General features: G+C 40.0%; 2 protein-coding genes across 2 annotated transcripts in view; both read right to left on the minus strand.

Moving 5' to 3' along the window:
• LOC123261759 (putative uncharacterized protein DDB_G0277255) overlaps positions 1 to 18,477 on the minus strand; it is a 142,652-nt gene that overhangs the window by 11,144 nt on the left and 113,031 nt on the right. The gene's annotated exons all lie outside the window — the stretch shown is intronic.
• Positions 17,176 to 18,312, minus strand: LOC123261398. Its single transcript, XM_044722992.1, has one exon. It carries the CDS (start codon positions 18,310 to 18,312, stop codon positions 17,176 to 17,178), a length of 1,137 nt encoding a protein of 378 aa, XP_044578927.1.

Below are 18,477 nucleotides of genomic sequence, written 5' to 3' on the forward strand. Positions count from 1 at the left end.
AATATTAATCACAGAACGAAAAAAAAAAATGATTCCAAGTAAAAGTATAATTTAACTCAAGCTTGTTTGAATTTTTCCGCATGAATCGGAGGAAAAAGAAATTCGAGACTACACTACTGACATCCATAGATTCGATAGAATCTGGCGCCAAGTTCCGTTCAAATCCATTGTAAACGGAGCGCCAGTCTACCGAGTCCACAGATTCGGTAGAATCTGGCGCCAAGTTCCGTTCAAATCCATTGTAAACGGAGCGCCAGACTACCGAGTGTATTTACTGTAAGCAGAACGGTATTTCGAGGTTGCAAAATTTTGTTTAATTCTACGGTACCTGATAAAAAAAAAGTATTGAGACAAAGAAAAAAATATTGAAAAGTATTGGTTTTCTAGTCAATCTGTAACGGGTATTTTTCAGGTAATAATAATAAACCAATTAATCCCCGGCTCGGAATTTTCTCGCCGGACTCCAGGGTCTTTTCAGGGATAACTTATATAATTTATAAATGAAATTTGAGCCTGAATATAATTGGAACACTATTTCTTTTTATTCAAGACAACAAATATCAAAAGCTTAAGTGATAATATGTACAAACTTTATGTCAAAATTAACAATATTCGAACATAACCCGCACATACCGTTTGTTTTTCCGTTTTCGGTGCCACCTGGTGGCTAAACTCTGTCTACTACCTTTACAAAGTAGTAATCCTACCGATGGTTACACCCTCAATCGCGGCTCTACTTACCCCTAATCCCGTTTGGGTGCTTGGAAAGCAACCCTTTCCAGCCCTACTTACCCCTAATCCCGTTTGGGTGCTTGGAAAGCAACCCTTTCCGGCCCTACTTACCCCTAATCTCGTTTGGGTGCTTGGAAAGCAACCCTTCCTAGCTACGCGGTGGCCAAATTTCCCCCAAGTGGTCAAGTCAGCACTTACCTGGTTCCTGGTCGGAGACGAGGTAGGAGTTCCTTGGCAATCTTCCTGGTGAATGGTCTTCTACTAGGAAGGTTTTTACCACTGGGAAACTTGGTACAGCATATTCGTCCGAGTAATTCTCCCGAGAAAGAATTGCTTGCCTTATCGAGCCAAATTTTGGCGTTTATCATTTTTCCCCTAACTCTCTTGTAACGAACCGGAAGGGTCGTTTTAGACACCTGTCCGGTGTCCTCGAACTAGCATTCAAAAATAATTTATTATTTTAATCGTAATTTCCTTCATTTTCTATCCATTCGTCTCGCCAAATTCTAAGTTTTTATTTTCGAAACTCAATTCTTTATTATTTTAATCGTAATTTCCTTCATTTTCTATCCATTCGTTTCGTCAAATTCACAATTCTTTATTATTTTAATCGCAATTTCTTTCATTATATATCCATTCGTTGATTTTCCATACTAAATTGTCCTCGGGACTTATAAAATCTTCGCTTACCTAAATTAATTCTTACAAAATAATAATCGTCATTTCTTTCATTTTATATCCATTCATCGCTTCCCCATACTAAATCTTGTTCGGAACTTAGAATAATTTGCCCAGTCTTTTAATTTCTTTTACAATTAATTCGCTCGGCTTCGTAATAATTTCTCACACGCTTAATTTCTTAATTTAATCATACCTTTGGTAACAATAATATAAAATTATTAACTAAGTAAGTACAATAATTAAATAATAATCGCCGCACTAATAACAATAATTGTTTCTATTAATTTTTAAGTAATTAATAAAAAAATAAACTAAAATACTCAAATACAAAAAGTAAAATCTGGGTCAGAATTATAATTAAGACTCTGTCTTTTTTTTTAACAAATAATAATAAATAGTTGGTAATTTGATATAAGAAACGACGTAAATTAATAGTTTAAATAATATATGAACTAAGTAAACCGTAATAATAATAATAATATCTATCTGAACAAAAATATAATTATAAACGTTTAATACGAAAATATATTCTCGCCGGTTCCGGCCGGCTTAGTATCAGGCGAACATGAGCTTGGAAGAGTAGGTATTCCTACTGCCGCTCCGCCGTCTCGCTCGCACCTTCGTTCTCGCCGCCTCGCTCGCTGTCTTGCTCGCACTCATACTCATGACCATCATACCCCTCCTTCCCCGGAAAGAAAAGTGGTGAACTACGTTTGCCACTTTTCTTCTAGACGATCTCCTTCCTCACTAGCTGCTGGACCGTCTTCCCCAACGGTTTGATCCACGGGGTTGGTGTCTTGGTGGTACGTGTCACGCGGTAAAGCTGCATGTCCCGGTCGTACGCGGTGAACTGCCGGCGTTTCGTCACATGCTCTTCCTTTACCTCTTCTAGCCGGGTGAGGGTAGCTAGAACCTTCTCCAGGGGTGTCTGGACCTTGGCAGGTGGGGAAAAAAGTTCTCCGGCTTGGCACTCAAATTTGGTGGGTTATTCATTGAGCAGGCCCGGGTTGGAAGTCTTCTCAGATTCTCTCCATCTTCCAATCCTCCTCTTCCTCTTTATGAAGCTTGCGGCTGCTTCGCTGGGGAAGACTGGCTCGTTGGCGTGCGGTTGAGCTGTTTCGGTGTCGTTAGCCCCCCTAGTGGCTGTTAATTGAGAACTGCTCTGGTGTTCCTGAGCCTTAGTCGCCAGACGGGGACCGCTTGTTATGAGTGGGCCCGGTCTGGTGGCTTTCCTGATTCCCACCATCGTTGCGGCGCTGGCTGGACGTATCAGGGGCCGTTTAGATGGTTTAGAAAAACCCGGTTTGGTGGTTTTTCTTACCGTGGTAGCCTTTGTCATCGCGGCGCTGGCGGGTCGAATGATGAGCCGTTTTGCCGGTCTTTTGAACCCCGGGTGGGCCGGATCGTATGGCTCGTTGAGCCAGTGAATCCGAGACTGTAGTGTCAGACTTTCCCGTATTCGCACGTTGGGCTTCTTCTTCGGCGTGGTGGGTGCAAGCAACGTGATTGCGGAGGTAGTTGTGGGTGTGATGGGTGTGAGGTGCAGTTGTGGTTGCCGCTCCAGTATCTCCTCCATCAGCCATATCTCCTCCTCCATGGTTAGCTCGGCTTTCATTGTTTTACTGCTAAATCAGAAAAATTTATGCATACATACCGAGTCACAACATACAGAATCTATTTTACCGCGGTTTTCTTTTGCGTAACCCTGTTTTCATTTATATATCTTTAGATAGCAGACAGAGTTCAAGAAAAATCTTAACATACGGTGGTGGGTTACTGCCCAGTTTCAAGTTATTTGTACTCTTTGGCCATAGCCTAGGTTTTTCGACGAGTTTCAATGATTTTCAGGTTCTATCTTATTACTTCCTGCTAAATTTCTGGTTTTCTCCGTTTCCGTGCTCCTGCCCGAGACCGTACTCTTAGTTAACGAAGACCACTCAGAATATTCCTTCTTGGGCACCAAAAGGTGCCGGCTTACGACGTATGCTTCAAGACAGGATTATTTGGTCATCATCGTGGCTTTCTTTTGGCCTGGGCCCGGGTTAGGTAGCGCGGTTCGGGAGGTTCGTCGGGTTCTAGATTCACGGTGTCCAGGTTTTTGGATATTAGGTTTTCAGGGTCAAGGTTTTCATGATAAGGTTTCAGGTCTTTCAGGTGCGCGATACAAGTTTTCTCCTCTTTGGAGACTTCATAAACCGAAGGCCCGATGATTTTAGTAATTGTATACCCTGTGCTAAACTTTTCCGCTAATTTCGCTGCGAAATTGTCAGCCGTGGATGATAGATGGTGTTCTCGCTTACAAACAAGATCCCCGACGGCCGGTTGCCAAGAACCTCGCTTTTTATCGTAGTGTTTGGCCTGCTGGCCATATGCTTTGGCTAGGTTTACGTTTACGAGTTCGATAGTTTCGTTCAAGGTTTGTACTACGCGTGGCACATGTAGTGTTCGCGGTTTGCCGGTTCTCGTTGTGATTTCACCGATACAGGGGGTTGGATTTCGCGACCGTAGTTCAAATACGCGTAGAGAACTCGGTTGAGTCGTGCTTCGCGGTATTGTAAGCAAACATTAATTCGGGTATGAGTTTGTCCCAGTGTCTCTGGTTGGCACCCACGAATTGAGCAATCATTGTCCCGATGACGCGATTTGTTCGTTCGACCGGGTTACATTGCGGAGAGTACGGGGGGGTTCGTACGTGTTTAATATGGAAATCTTTCAGTAGCGACGTGAATTCTTTACTAATGAATGGGGTTCCATTGTCAGTGATGACTGTCTCTACCCTTCCAAATCGTAACACTACATGTTCCTTAAAGACCCGAGCGATCGCCGACGCCTTTTGTTGCCGGATTGGGTGAACTTCAGTCCATGTGGTGAATTTGTCTTGGAAGACAACGAGGTAAGACATTCCATTCGACGATCGCGGCTTTGATCCGATTATATCAGCTGAGACGACAGCCCATGGACGAGTGGCTGGAATTGTGCCCATCGGCGCGGATGGTGGTTGTTGCGAGGGCTTATATGCTTGACACTTGATGCATCGTCGTACATATCTAGTTATTTCTGCTCTCATTCGCGGCCAGTAGTAGCTTCGGGATATTCTAGCAATCGTTATTGCGATGCCGCCGTACCCTGCCGAAGGAAAGTCATGATTCTCTCTCAGGATTTTATCAACGCCTGCCGCAGGAATACATAACTTCCACGTGTCCCCTCGGTCGGTATAGTCCAAGCTATGATATACGTGTCGATATAATAACCCGTTTTTTATGCAATACTCTGCGTATCTCTGTGGATCATTTTCTACGCCTCTTTTTATGCGTTCGTACCATGCGTCGCCTAGATCTAATGATTCTATCACGAGCTGACTCCTGGGACTATCAGCTTCGTTGTCGTTACTCGGTTGGCTGCGTGATAGCGCGTCTGCCACTTTATTCCATTTTCCTTTTCGGTATACTACGTCGAAGTCGTATTGCTGTAAGAACAGACTCCATCTCGCTACGCGCCCGCTCGGACTTTCCATCGTTCTGAGCCACTTCAGTGACTGGTGATCCGTAATGACCGTGAACGCATACCCTTCGAGGTATGGTCTCATTTTCCGGATCACCCAGACCACTGCGAGGCATTCTTTCTCGGTCATGGTGTAATTTTTCTCGGCTTTGTTCAACGATCGGCTCGCGTAGGCAATTACTTTTTTGGCACCGTCCTGTTCCTGTGTTAAAACGGCACCTATCCCTACGTCACTAGCGTCGGTTTGAACGGAGAAGCTTTTTGAGAAGTCCGGGGCGGCTAATATTGGCGTGGTTTTCAAGCACTTTTTTAATTCTTCGAACGCGGTTTGCTCTGTCACCTCCTATCTCCATTTCTTTCTCTTCTGGAGCAGAGAGGTGAGCGGTTTGGTCCGGTCAGCGCAGTTTGGAATGAACCTCCTATACCAGGAGATCATTCCGAGAAACTGGCGCAATTCTTTCATGTTTCGCGGCGGTGCAATCTCGGTGATTGCCTTAAATTTTTCTGGGTCTGTCCGGATGCCTTGTCCATCGATGACATGGCCCAAATACACGGTGCTACTTTTTAAGAAGTGACTTTTTTCTCGGTTTATTTTCAGGTTCGCGGCGTGGAGGCGTTTCATAACCTCTCGCAGTATTCTCATGTGCTGTTCCAGCGTTTCGCTAATGATAATAATATCATCAAGATAAACGACTACGTATGGTTCGAGGTCAGCGCCGATTACTTCATACATTACGCGTTGGAATGTTGCGGGAGCAGAATGTAACCCAAAAGGCATGACACAGAACTGGAAAAGTCCACGATCAGGGATGGTGAACGCAGTGATTGCTTTACTGTTGGCCTCCAGTGGTATTTGCCAGTAACCGCTCTTCAAGTCAATCGTACTAATTACTTTTGCTTTTCGCAGTTTGTCCAGTGACGCGTTTACATGGGGAATCGGAAACGCATCTTTTTCGGATACGTCGTTTACTTTTCGAAAATCAACACAGAATCGATATTTTCTATCTTTTTTTCGAACTAACACGACAGGAGAATTCCAGGGGCTGTTAGAAGGTTCTATGATCCCATCCTCCAGCATTTTGTCGACTTCGGCATTCATGATTTCTTGCATTTTCGGGTTCTTCGGAAAGTAACGAGTTTTGATCGGTTCTGTTCCGGGTTTGATCTTAATCCGGTGTTCCGCGCATTTAATCGGTCCCTGAATGTCTTGATCACGTCGGAGAAGTTCATCGATCTCCCGCTGCGCAGTTGTTTCGTTGTATTTAGTATCAAGTTCGTGGCAAGTGAAAGATGGGTGGCATTTGAGAAGTTGGTACCCCAATACGGTGAGATTATCCACTCCTAACAGCATGTCATTCCCGTACGAGGGAATAATGTGAAACGGCAGGGCGAAAATTCGGTTGTCTTCGCGAATTTTAACCCACGCAGTGCCCGTAGTGCACACTACATGCTGGCCGAGTGTTGTTCCCCTCACTGGTACCGAATTGTATTTTTCATACAATTTGTTTTGGCGGATAAAATCCCATACTTTCTGCGATATTACCGACGCTGTGGCCCCGGTATCCATTAGTGCGTGGATTGTCACTGTGCCAACCTCTATTTTCGCAAATGGACGCTTGTCCTCCGGTTTTAAGCTTCTTGGTGTGAACTGCTCGGTTGCGGTGTCGATTGGTTGGTTGGTTTGTTGACTGTCGCAGGATTGGGGGCTCCCTGGTAGTCTCTGGCTCGGTTCTGGGAGCTTGAACCGGTCCTTGCTTCGTTTCCCTGTCGTGGGCACGGGCAATCTCGGGATAATGTGTCCAATTTTCCACATCGCATGCAGAATTTTACCCATCGGTTCGTGCATTCTAGTTTCCGGTGCCCTTTTTGACGGCATCGCCAGCAATTCTCCCGCCAATTGTATTCGAAGAGTTCGAGGGGTGTGTTTGGTTTCGTGGGGGCCGAGGTTTTCGCGGAGGTAGTTTTATTATCGCGGCGCGAGGAGGCTTTTTCCTGAACAGTGAGTTGTTCGAGCTCGCCTGCGAGTCGTAGAAACTCTGGGACACTGGTAAACTCAGTTCGCTTCATGTATCGTCGGTATTCCGGTCTTAGATTCTGGTAGAGACGAGTGAGACGAGCTGAGGGCGACATTTGTCCATGCCTCTTCATGAGAGTCTGGATCCGGGTGGCGTATTCGGCTGCACTCTCTATTGGGCCCTGGACCCGATTCCGGATCTGCTCCTCCAATTCAAGTTCGAGGCCGGGAGGTAGATAAAACGCCTTGATGTCGGCGGTGAACTCGGCCCAGGACGCCCAGTCTCGTCTGTTGTTCCGATACCACAAGAGGGCCTTGTCTCGGAGGAGCATGGGGATGCAGGGTATAAGATGGTCCATCTCATACCCGTAGCTCTCCGCCATCTCCTCGAGTCTTTCCAGGAAGTCCTCGAGGTCGCGTTCCCCCTTAAAAACGACGCCCCACTTTCGGACCAGGTCTCTTTGTCGAAGCTCGTCCGGGTCACTCCCGATTAAGGACTGTCGGGGGCGACTTTGTCCTGGCGTTCCGTGTTGCGACGAAACCGCTCTGGGTCGTGGGTTTTCGGGAATCCCCGGGTTGGACCGTCGGGTTCTGTCGTCGGAAGCCGGACGTTCGCGCTCTTCCCGCAGAACTTGGTCACGGATCTCCTCGCGTAGCCGTGCGCGGGATTCCTCCTCGGCCCTTCTCCACTGTTCGACTTCGAGCCTCACTCGTTCCTCCTTTGCGTGTAATTGAGCTTCGGCTCAATTAGGCCCGTCGCTCTTCGTTTTCGCGCAGGATTCGTGCTCGTATTTCGCCTCGCAGCTTTTCGCGTATCTCTCGTTCGGCTCGTTCCGTGACCTCACGGTTTTCCCTTTCCGCTTGCTCCCTTTCACGTCTTTCTCTGGCTTCGCTCTCCCTAGATTCACGCCTTTCCTGCTCTTCTCGTTCCCGAGCTGCTTGTTCTTCGGCCTCTCTCGCCGTAGCCTCGATTTCCTGCCGAACTTCCGCCTCTATTTCGCGACGAATCTCCGCCTATCTTTCGGCGCGAAGTTGGGTCTCATCGTCATCGGCCGCGTCGTGGGCTTCACTTCCGCTGCCTAACTCACTGCCTGCGTCACTCTCAGTGGCGTCACCCAGTTCGTCGAGGTCAGCTTCCGTCTTGTCTAAATCGGCAATGAGTCGATCGTAAGGTGGGGAAAAAAATTAAAAAATTCAAGTTACCGATATGATTGTATATGATTTTCTGAAATTAAAAAAAATATTTTGGAACGTACTTGGTGTGCGTCATTGTGTATTTCAATTTTTTCAAAGTCCTAGTAAATAGATTTTACGAATTTCATTAAATGTAAAATATTTTGCCACCACGCACACTAAATACGTTCCAAAATTTTTTTTTAATTTTTAAATTTACAACAAAATTTTTGTTAATTTCTGAAAGTCATATACAATCATATAGTCTTATGAACGTGGGCTTGGCGCGATTGTTAACTTCCCGCTAAGAAAATTGAAAATTTTCAAAAATCCGGAAGTTATTGTTTTTACCCCGTTTTTCGAAAATCGAGTTGTCATCAGATTTCGACGTTTTGAGGTCTTAGGAAGCTTCCCTGACTATTCCCGCGATGGTGTCTGTATGTATGTATGGATGTGTGTGTGTGTATGTATGTATGTAAACCTCTCATAACTCTTGAACGGCTTGACCGATTTGATCGCGGTTGGTGCCATTCGAAAGAGTTCGACTAAACTTAGATTTTAAATACAAGTTGGACTGATTTGGACCGATATATTTTGAGAAATCTTAAAAAAAATTTTTCCAAATGTGGTTTTTTTTTAATAACTTCCAAACGGTTCGACCGATAAATTCCAAAAACTAATCAGCTCTTAACATAAAACCACGTCGATCGCCACCAATCTGGTCAGAATCGGTTGATTCGTTCGTGAGTTATCGTTAACGAAAGAAATCGAAAAAAAGTGTTTTTTTCGAATTACACCGAAACTTTCGGTCATCAATTTTTGTTTAAAAATATATCATAGAATTTGAAAAACTGCGTCGAATGCCGCCAACCGCGTGAAAATCGGTTCATTCATTCAAAAGTTATTGCGGTTTGAAAATTCAAAAAATAGTGTTTTATTAAACTTCTATCAGACTTTTGAGCTCGGAGAGCTCAAAACTACACGAAAATCATATTTTTGAGCTCTTCGAGCTCAAAAACGTAATAGGCTTAATGTTGAGCGCTTAATTACGAAAGTAGCGGGAAGTTGCAGGGATGGCCTTCAGGGTCAACCGTTTTCCTAATTTTTTTACAGTGAAACTGTTTTTGTTCGGATTCAGTATTATGCTATAGCATGGATAGTTCAAGCTGCCTTCCAGCTGTATTTAGAAAAAAAAAAAATTAGGAAAACGGTTGACCATCCCTGCAACTTCCCGCTAACTCCATACCTAAGCGCTCAACATTCCACTTATTTTGTTTTTGAGCTCTTCGAGCCCAAAAATATAATTTTTGTCTTATTGCATGTCTCATAGCGCGAAGCGCGTGAGGTTGTGCTTTATACTCGATTCGTCAAGGTCAAGCAATTTTGTGATCTTTAAATGCCTCTATCACAACCATATTACACTTATACAATTATATAAGTAGATGTACACCGAAAAAACACTTGAATTAAACCATCTTTTACTTTCTAAAATCATTTCATGTTGCTATTTTGAAAAAAAAAACGTTTCGAAAAAAATTTTACGTGGACGTCCGGATGTCACCCCATTTTGGATGTACCAACGATTACTCCCGAACAAATTGATATTTCAAGACCGGACCTTTTTTATTAGTTTAAGAATTTGATGAACTGGGTCCGTATTTCATAACAGTGGTCTAGTTTATGTATTTTTTAGGTAGATTTCATAGAAATCAATCTTTTGCATTGGTCCTCATGTCGGAATTTACTGGTAATTTTGTCGTAATATCTCTTAACTAGTCGAGTAAAGCTCAAAAATGACGTTAGTTAAAAAATTTATGACAGTCTTCGTTCACACGTCGAACTGACAACACGTATCGGTCTACGAGTATCGTACAGTGTGGTAAAGTTTTGTGTGCACAGCTAATCTAGTGTTGTTTCATTCGTGGAAATTGTTCAATAAAAATAAAATAGTTAACACCAAAAGTTAAATACTGGGGTGGTGCAAATCTTCGCCCACTGCTGGTCTTCTCTGCCTTGAAGTTAGTGCTCTCTGACTACAGAGAGTGTTCTTCAAAATGACGACCCTCAACAGCGGTTACGCTAACGCGACCAAAAGTGAATTCTTCCCTACTAAAGATAATGCCATCCTGATTGACTCAGTAACAGATTTCTCAGTTAAAGACTATATTAAAGCCATTGCACAAAAAAAAGCTCCTGAAAATATCAGATTCGCATCAAAAATCTCTAATAGTCGTGTGTGTATTTATCTTGCAAAGAAAGAATTAGTACAAGAATTTGTTGAGACACACAAAACGATTACGATCGGATCACAGACACTAAATATCCGTGCACTGATAAACAAAAACAAACGTACTATACTATCAAACGTGCCTCCGATAATCCCTCACAGCTACATTGCTGACCAATTACTCAAACTAAACATCGAAATTACTTCTTTCTCTTTCCTTCGTGTCGGGCTCAACGAACCTCGCTTTTCACGCATCATGAGTTTTCGCAGGCAAGTTTACATTAAAGCCGACGACGTCATCAAGATACCAGAAATACTTCAAATCTACTTCGAGGACAACAGCTACAATATCTATCCAACCACTGACTCACCGATATGCTTTGTTTGTCACAATGAAGGTCATTTGGCAAAAAATTGCCCCTCCACCAAACTCTCACCAGAAAACCCCGAAATAAGCACCGAACAACACCACAAACAAACTCCGAACCCCCTCGGACAGCAATCAAACAGCTCTCTCGAAGCATCCCCCAATAGCACACCACCCGCAAGTAACAAAATTTTGACACTCTTGACTATGCCAAGCGCTAAAAGACCGCACGAACAATCCGAACCCTCTACACTATCGGTTTCTACTGAGTCAAACACAATTAAAACAGTTAACCCGAGTAAGATACTTACCAAAAAGAAAAAAGATGAGGAATTCACTAAACCCAGTGATCCTCTAAAAATTCCACCTAAAGTTCTCAATGAAATGTTAAACAACCCTACTAATAACCCATGCAGTTACAGCCAACTACAGAACCTCTACGACAGAACTAAAGGCCAAAGACAAGTCAGGAACATTGTTGGCGAATTTAAATTAGACCCTCTACAAATAGTGAACATGTTTTCAGACCTTTACAAGCTTTTATCATCTCGAGGAATGAAAACAAATTTCACGAAGCTCAGAAAAAAAATTATAGAGGAATATAATATGGCATACGACATGTCTACCAGTTCAGAAACGAAGAAATCCAAAGCCCAGGGCATATCTGAAGATGATACCTCTGATCTGGAACTTGACACATAACCCCAAACCCCTGTAACATATCATTATGCATATCGTCCAATGGAATCTTGATGGCTTTTCAGCAAAATACGAATACCTGAAACTCCTAATAGAAAAATACAACCCAGATATTATTTGTTTACAAGAAACTAATTTTAAAAACAACTACTTCACGCAACTGAGAGGATACAAATGCTTCAATAAAAATAGAACCAATACTGATCACGCGAGCGGTGGCGTAGCCACATATGTTAAGTCAAATATAAATGCTGTAGAAACCCAGATTCAGAATAACAACATCGAGCTAATTGCTGTCACCATTCGCTGCCTTCAAACCATCACTCTATGCAACACTTACATTCCTAACAGCTATAAACTCTTCTCGCAGGATCTATACAACATTACTGATCAACTAACTTATCTAACTATCTTCATGGGTGACCTCAACAGCCATAATCCAATATGGGGTTCATCAAAAATGGACTCCCACAGGGGGAAAATAATAGAAGACTGGGCAGATAACAGTAACTTAAACTTACTCAACTCCGGAACTCCGACCCATTACTGCATATCAACTGGCTCGCTAAGCAATACTGACTTATCATTCTCTAGCCCTAACCTTACAGATGAAATCTCCTGGTATGTTGATGATGACCCATATGACAGTGATCACTTCCCGATCCATATACTCGTGGGACCAAACAATGCACATAAAGTAACTTTGAGTGAACCTAAATGGATCTTTCACAAAGCCAATTGGTCATAATTTACAACAATTTCAGAAGAAAATATAAAATTACTTCAACTACACGATAACTCTGACATCGATATTAATACTCTGGTAAACAATTTCGTACAAGCTATCATATCAGCGGCCGACGAGAGCATACCTAAATCCTCACTTAACCCTAAGAAGAAATCATATGAATGGTGTTCGGAAAAGGCCAAACACGCCATTACCGAAAAAAGATGTTTATACAACAAATTACAAAAAAACAAAGACGACCAAGACCTCAAAACAGAATTTAAAAGACTCCGAGCCATAGCTAGAAGAGAACTTAAAGAGTCACGAAGATCTTCATGGCAGCACTTTGTGTCAACTATCAACGATCGTACACCAAATAGTCAAATATGGAAGAAAATTAAATGTATCGATAAATCTCGAGCTTTCCACACCACACCTACTCTCTTCGACTCTAACAACAAAGTACATACATCACCCGATGAAAAAGCTGAACTTCTTGCCGAAACATTCTCATTCAACTCCAGTGATGACAACTTTATTGAATCTTTCTTACAACTTAAAAAGTCTAGCAAGTACGATCCGTCTATCAGCTGGCCGTAGATGCACAGTCCAAAACAAATAACCAATCACCCTGATTATCTATCACAAATTAACAATCCTTTAACTATGACCGAGCTGGAGGAAGTCCTGTCGTCATGTAAAAACTTCAGCCCCGGACCAGACAACCTGCCTGTCGTCATGATTAAACACCCGTCCCTACAGAGCAAGCAATATTCGCTTAACTTATACAACAAAATATGGACTGTGAACTTGTTTCCTGACATCTGGAAAATCGCCACAGTCATTCCTATACCCAAACCAGGCAAAGATCACTCTAATCCAACCAACTACCGGCCTATCTCCTTAACGTGCAACCTTGGCCAAATCCTGGAGAAAATCATAAATAAAAGACTCACCTGGACACTAGAGGAAGCAAAATGGTTCTCCCCAGCCCAAAATGGCTTTCGCAAAATTCCACTCGACCTTCCAGTCTCTAGTCCAATTCAACGAATACATAAGCGATGCCCTGCTCAATCACCTCCAAGTAGTGGCGGTGATATTAGACATTAAAAAGGCCTACGATATGGTATGGAGGCACCGTATAGTAACAACCCTGATTCAAATCGGCTTCAAAGACCGATTCATCCAAGTTAAAATTAATAACGTGTTATCTCTAAAAAAAAAACTTGCCAATGGAGTGCCTCAAGGATCTGTTCTCAGTGTTACACTATTCTTAATTGCCATAAACGATATTATTGATTGCATTCCTACCCCTGTCAAGGGACTCTTATACGCAGATGACTTAATGATCTACTGCTCAGGCACTCAAGTGGGTAACTGCTGCGACCTTCTCTGGATTCCGAATGGCTGAGAACAAAACCGAATGTATGGTCTCCAATAAAACGAAACAGTTGACTCACCCTAAACTGACACTAAACAACGTTCCCCTCAGAGAAACAACATGCCTCAAAATTCTCGGGATGTACTTCGACAGTAAACTCAAATGGAACGTACACATCGACCACCTGAAACATAAATGTCATCAAAAACTTGCTATCATACGATCTCTAGCATCAAAAAACTGGGGAGCTGATAAAGACATCCTTCTTAATGTTTACAAAGCACTTATCAGATCCACGCTCGACTACGGAGCTATCTTATACAACTCCGCTTCCAACACTTAAAAAAAGAAGCTGGATTCAATCCAAACCAGCCCTCCGATTGACCATCGGTGCTTTCCGTTCAAGCCCGAGAACCAGCATACTCGCCGAAGCTAATGAGCCACCGCTAAACCTACGACGAACACAGTTATGTTTAAACTTTAAACCAGCTTCCACCAACTTACTCCTAAACCATCCAAATCAACCTAATAACAAGAAGTCATACGTCTCGTCAATAAACAAATATATATCTAACTCTGAACTCGAAAACATCACTTGCCAAGCTTCCCACATTAATCCTATACCTCCATGGAAACCAAGATATAATAACTTTGACCTATCCATCAGAGCCGAAATCGGTGATAAAAATAACACCTCCACAACAGTATACAATCAACTTTTCTCTGAAATGATCAGCAAATATCCAACTCACACAAAGATCTACACCGATGGGGCTGCTCTCAATAATTTCCGCGGGTGTGCAATATGCTTCAACTAGACAACATTAAAATTTAAACTCCCACCAGAATACTCTGTCTTCTCTTGTGAACTAACAGCTATCTCATTAAGCTTAGATGTAATAAAAAATAATCAACTTAAGCAAGCTATAATATGTACTGACTCACTATCGTCGATCCAAAGCCGGATGAACCCATACAGTGATATTTCAACGGTACAAGAGTGTCAACAAAAACTGTTAAATCTTTCAAATATGTGACATAGTAATGGCGTGGATACCAGCCCACTCAGGGATTCCAGGTAATGAACTGGCCGATGAGCAAGCCAAACTAGCTCTCACAAGTGGAAATGATCTCACTAATCTCCCTGTCACGATCAGCGACTATAAAAGTAAAGTCAAAAGACATATCAACGCCCAATGGAACATCTTGTGGTCATCTATAAAACCCACTCACCTACACGAGATAAGATGTAACATCTGAGAAACCTCCCCTCAATTTAACTCAAGATCAGAACAATGTATATGTACACGTCTCAGAATAGGCCACACACAATTCTCCCACGGATACCTAATGAACGGCTTCAATCCTGACAATTGCACTGGATGCAATGAAACCATCTCAGTAAAATACCTCATCACCTGTCCGAACTTAAACCAACAGAGAAATGCACAGCAGCTTCCTAACGAGATGAAACAAATTCTCAACGGCAGAAGCAAAATAAAACGATTTGCTGACATGTTCAAGAAAATGAAATTAAAAATATAATTTATATATAGTATTTACGGACCTACAGTCCTGATAATGTTCTATTTATTTATCCAAAATTGTAATCTGTAACTATATTCTGATCCGTCGCCTAGGACCAAAAGGTTAAAGCGACGTTAAATAAATAATTTAAAAAAAAAAATTTATATATGTATGTATATACTAGCTGATACCCGCCCGCTTCGCTGGGCATACAATAAAATTTTTTTGTGTAACCTAGACGAAAAATATAAACAAAATAATTAATTTCATCAATCTTAACGAAATTATATCGCTTTTTATCTATAAAATAATTGTTTTTACAGCTCTGAATTTGTTAATAAATTACATAAATAAATATGTTATTATTCTTTTGTTTAAGCGCCAACTTCAATAACGTCATTAAGGTTGTTAATTCAGATTATTATTTCTTATCTCAGCACCATTTTTTATAAAAATATGAATATTAGTAATCAAGATTATGAAATTAATCACATATTAATTGAGAATATAAGCAGCAATATTATTATATTAATTTGACTGAAAATTAACATCGAAAAGTTAATGAATAAATTTATTTCTGCTTATGAATATAAAAATGAATATTTTTAATCTTTGTTGTTAAGAAATTCGTCACAAATTAAGTGGTATTAAAAAATATATTTATTATTATTCATTTTATTAAGAATTAACCTAAATCAACCGTTTTTTATAATAATTTAACGATATCGTTGTAAAATTTTAGAGAAGATACATCAGACACAATTTACCATTAAAATCAATATAATCATTTAACAATATCAACTTAAGGAAGTCCTTTCGCTCCAGTTGAGTCAAAACAACTGTAGTAGTCAATATACGATAAAAAAAAAAAAAAACTCTAATAGAGAAGCTTTTTTAAATTTCTCATGCTGTGAAAGGATTTTGCTCTTGTACTCAGTCGATGAAACAACACATTCTGGCATTTCCATGTCTAAATCCAATGTTTGGAAAACGCGTTGATTCTTAAAATAATATTTTCTCTTCCATCGTTCAAGATACAGACTTTTATCATAGAGATTGACATTTTTCAATTCTCGGATAGCAAATATATGTCTAGAATAATCAATAATATTATGTCATAAGTAATTAATTATCATAAATATTACACTGATAAAAAAGTAAGCTTGATTCAAGAGAAGAAATCTTGAACCAAGAATACCATTTTGAAAAATATGATTTTCTTGAATCAAGAGGATAAATTCTTGAGCTAAGAAGTTAGTTTTGAGCAAAGAATTTTTTTTCTTGACTCAAGGAAATCTTTTTCTCCAAAATGGTATTCTTGGTTCAAGATTTTTTCTCTTTAATCAAGTTTACCCGGGTACAAAACTTTATATATAATTATATATAAATTATATATAACTATATATAATTATATATAATTTATATATAATTTATATATAATTATATATAAGTATATATAATTATATATAATGACTTTTGTGATTTCGTATGATAATAATAATATATATTTATATGATTGGTTTTGCGATTTCATATAATTATTAATATATATAATTATTAGGGTGATTAGTTTTGAAGAACTATTATTTTTTCGCTCCTCCAGCAAAATTGGTTTTATATGCTGAAGAAAAAATTCTCCGAAAATTTGAGCCCTTAATTCTGATTTTATCTTTTTTTTTTCTCAAACTAATTAATGTTGAATTTAAAGGGGAACGAAAAAAGAGATAGTTGTTTATGTAACACATGCAGTACTTGAAGTTCACACGAGTTAGCTGTTTCAAAAAAGTCTCTTAGGTCAATTGGTAGCGGATCAGATTTCTGAATACGAGGTTCACGGATCGAGTCCTGCTCTCGGAAATTATTTTTTTTTTTTTCATAGAAATAATTATATATAATTTTATATAACTATATAAGGCCAATTTCCATATATAATTATATATAGTTATATATAATTATAAATAAATTTTTTTACACGGGTACTTTTTTATCAGTGTAGTAATAATATATGTATATAAATGTCACCGGCAAGGTAGTAACATCGCTACGTATCTCGTGCAATCACATGAAGAGATTGAAGTTGAAATGCGAGTTAATCCTTCATAAGTAACAACAGATTCTTGTTCCTCTGCCGTACTGTAATCAATGTTTACAAATTTTTTTTATTATATTCTTCATTCACAAAACGAAATGAATGTGATGTTAGTAATTCTAAGTATTGGTTGAGGGGGGAATTTTCTTCAAAATTGGTAATTTGTACTTTTTGATACAAATAAGCTGCTTTGTGGTCTCGTTCAGTGTTTAATATGGAGAAAAAAGTTATTAATTTTTCAATGAAATCTTCCAATGAATTGTAGCGATCGCATGCTTGTTTAATTTTACTATTTAGAGATTCTAATCGGTTGTTGGTTGTATTTAAAAAATTTCCATGCATGAAACTGTTGTTCAAAGACCATTGATCTCTAATCGGATGCCAATTTTCATTAAAATAGTCAACTACAGTCTCAGGCATTTCTATAAATTCATCATATAGAAGATCGTACTCTTCTACGGTGGCAGCATAAACCATTTTTTGAATAATAGACTTCGCTTCGATAACTTGCTCTTGAGTGATATTTCTCTTCTCTGTGGTGATTTCGCGCTTAAAAATTCTTAAAGTATGGAATGCGCAAATTATGAGGTTTGCAGACGGTAATGCTTCTTTGACAGCATCACGTTCATTGATATCTTTGTCTGTCATGACGCACATTATTTCGCTCCATTTCGGATGAGCTTTCTTAAACGAGTCCATCATCCAGTTGATCGATTCTCTATCCTCAGAAACTAGAATGCAAACTCCAACAACTTCTGAACATCCATTGGAATCTTCAACTATCATCAAATAAACTGGAGCACGGATATTTAATAATTTAAATGTAGCATCAATTCCAAGGAATTCAGGATAAGAATCCATTGAAGTTTTCATGGATTCTGTTACGAAAAATAATCCAGCAAATATGCCCTGTTGTTCGTATAGGAACCATTGTGCATTAAATTTTTCTTCTAGCTTCTCAAGAGTAGGGATCAACAAATTTTCTGCTCCTTTTTTTGTTTTACAATTATCCAAATCTTTCAACAGAATTACTTTATTGGTTTGGTTTTCCATCATATTTCTAACTTTAGCTCTATTTGCACCAAGGTCCAATAGTTTTGCGACTTTTTCTCTTCTAACTTTATCTAGTCTTCTGTTCTTTGGATAATGTCGAAAAAGGTTTACATTCGTGTCGTGGTTGTGTTTGGAGTTCATATCATTAATGATAAGGTAATTTCCATTGTCGTTTACTCTGACTTTGAAATATGCGGGACACTTTTTTTGAAATGTAAACGCTTTTCTAATTCCTCTTGATTTTGATTTAAAATTTTTCCCACCATGGATACAAGTGTACTTAATACTGTAGTATTTTAAACAATC

This window comes from Cotesia glomerata, linkage group LG3 (assembly GCF_020080835.1).
Source record: "Cotesia glomerata isolate CgM1 linkage group LG3, MPM_Cglom_v2.3, whole genome shotgun sequence".
Lineage (NCBI taxonomy): Eukaryota > Metazoa > Arthropoda > Insecta > Hymenoptera > Braconidae > Cotesia > Cotesia glomerata.

Coding starts and splice junctions, on each gene's coding strand:
- LOC123261398 (XM_044722992.1), bottom strand. CDS start 18,312: ATGAACTCCAAACACAACCACGACACGAATGTAAACCTTTTTCGACAT.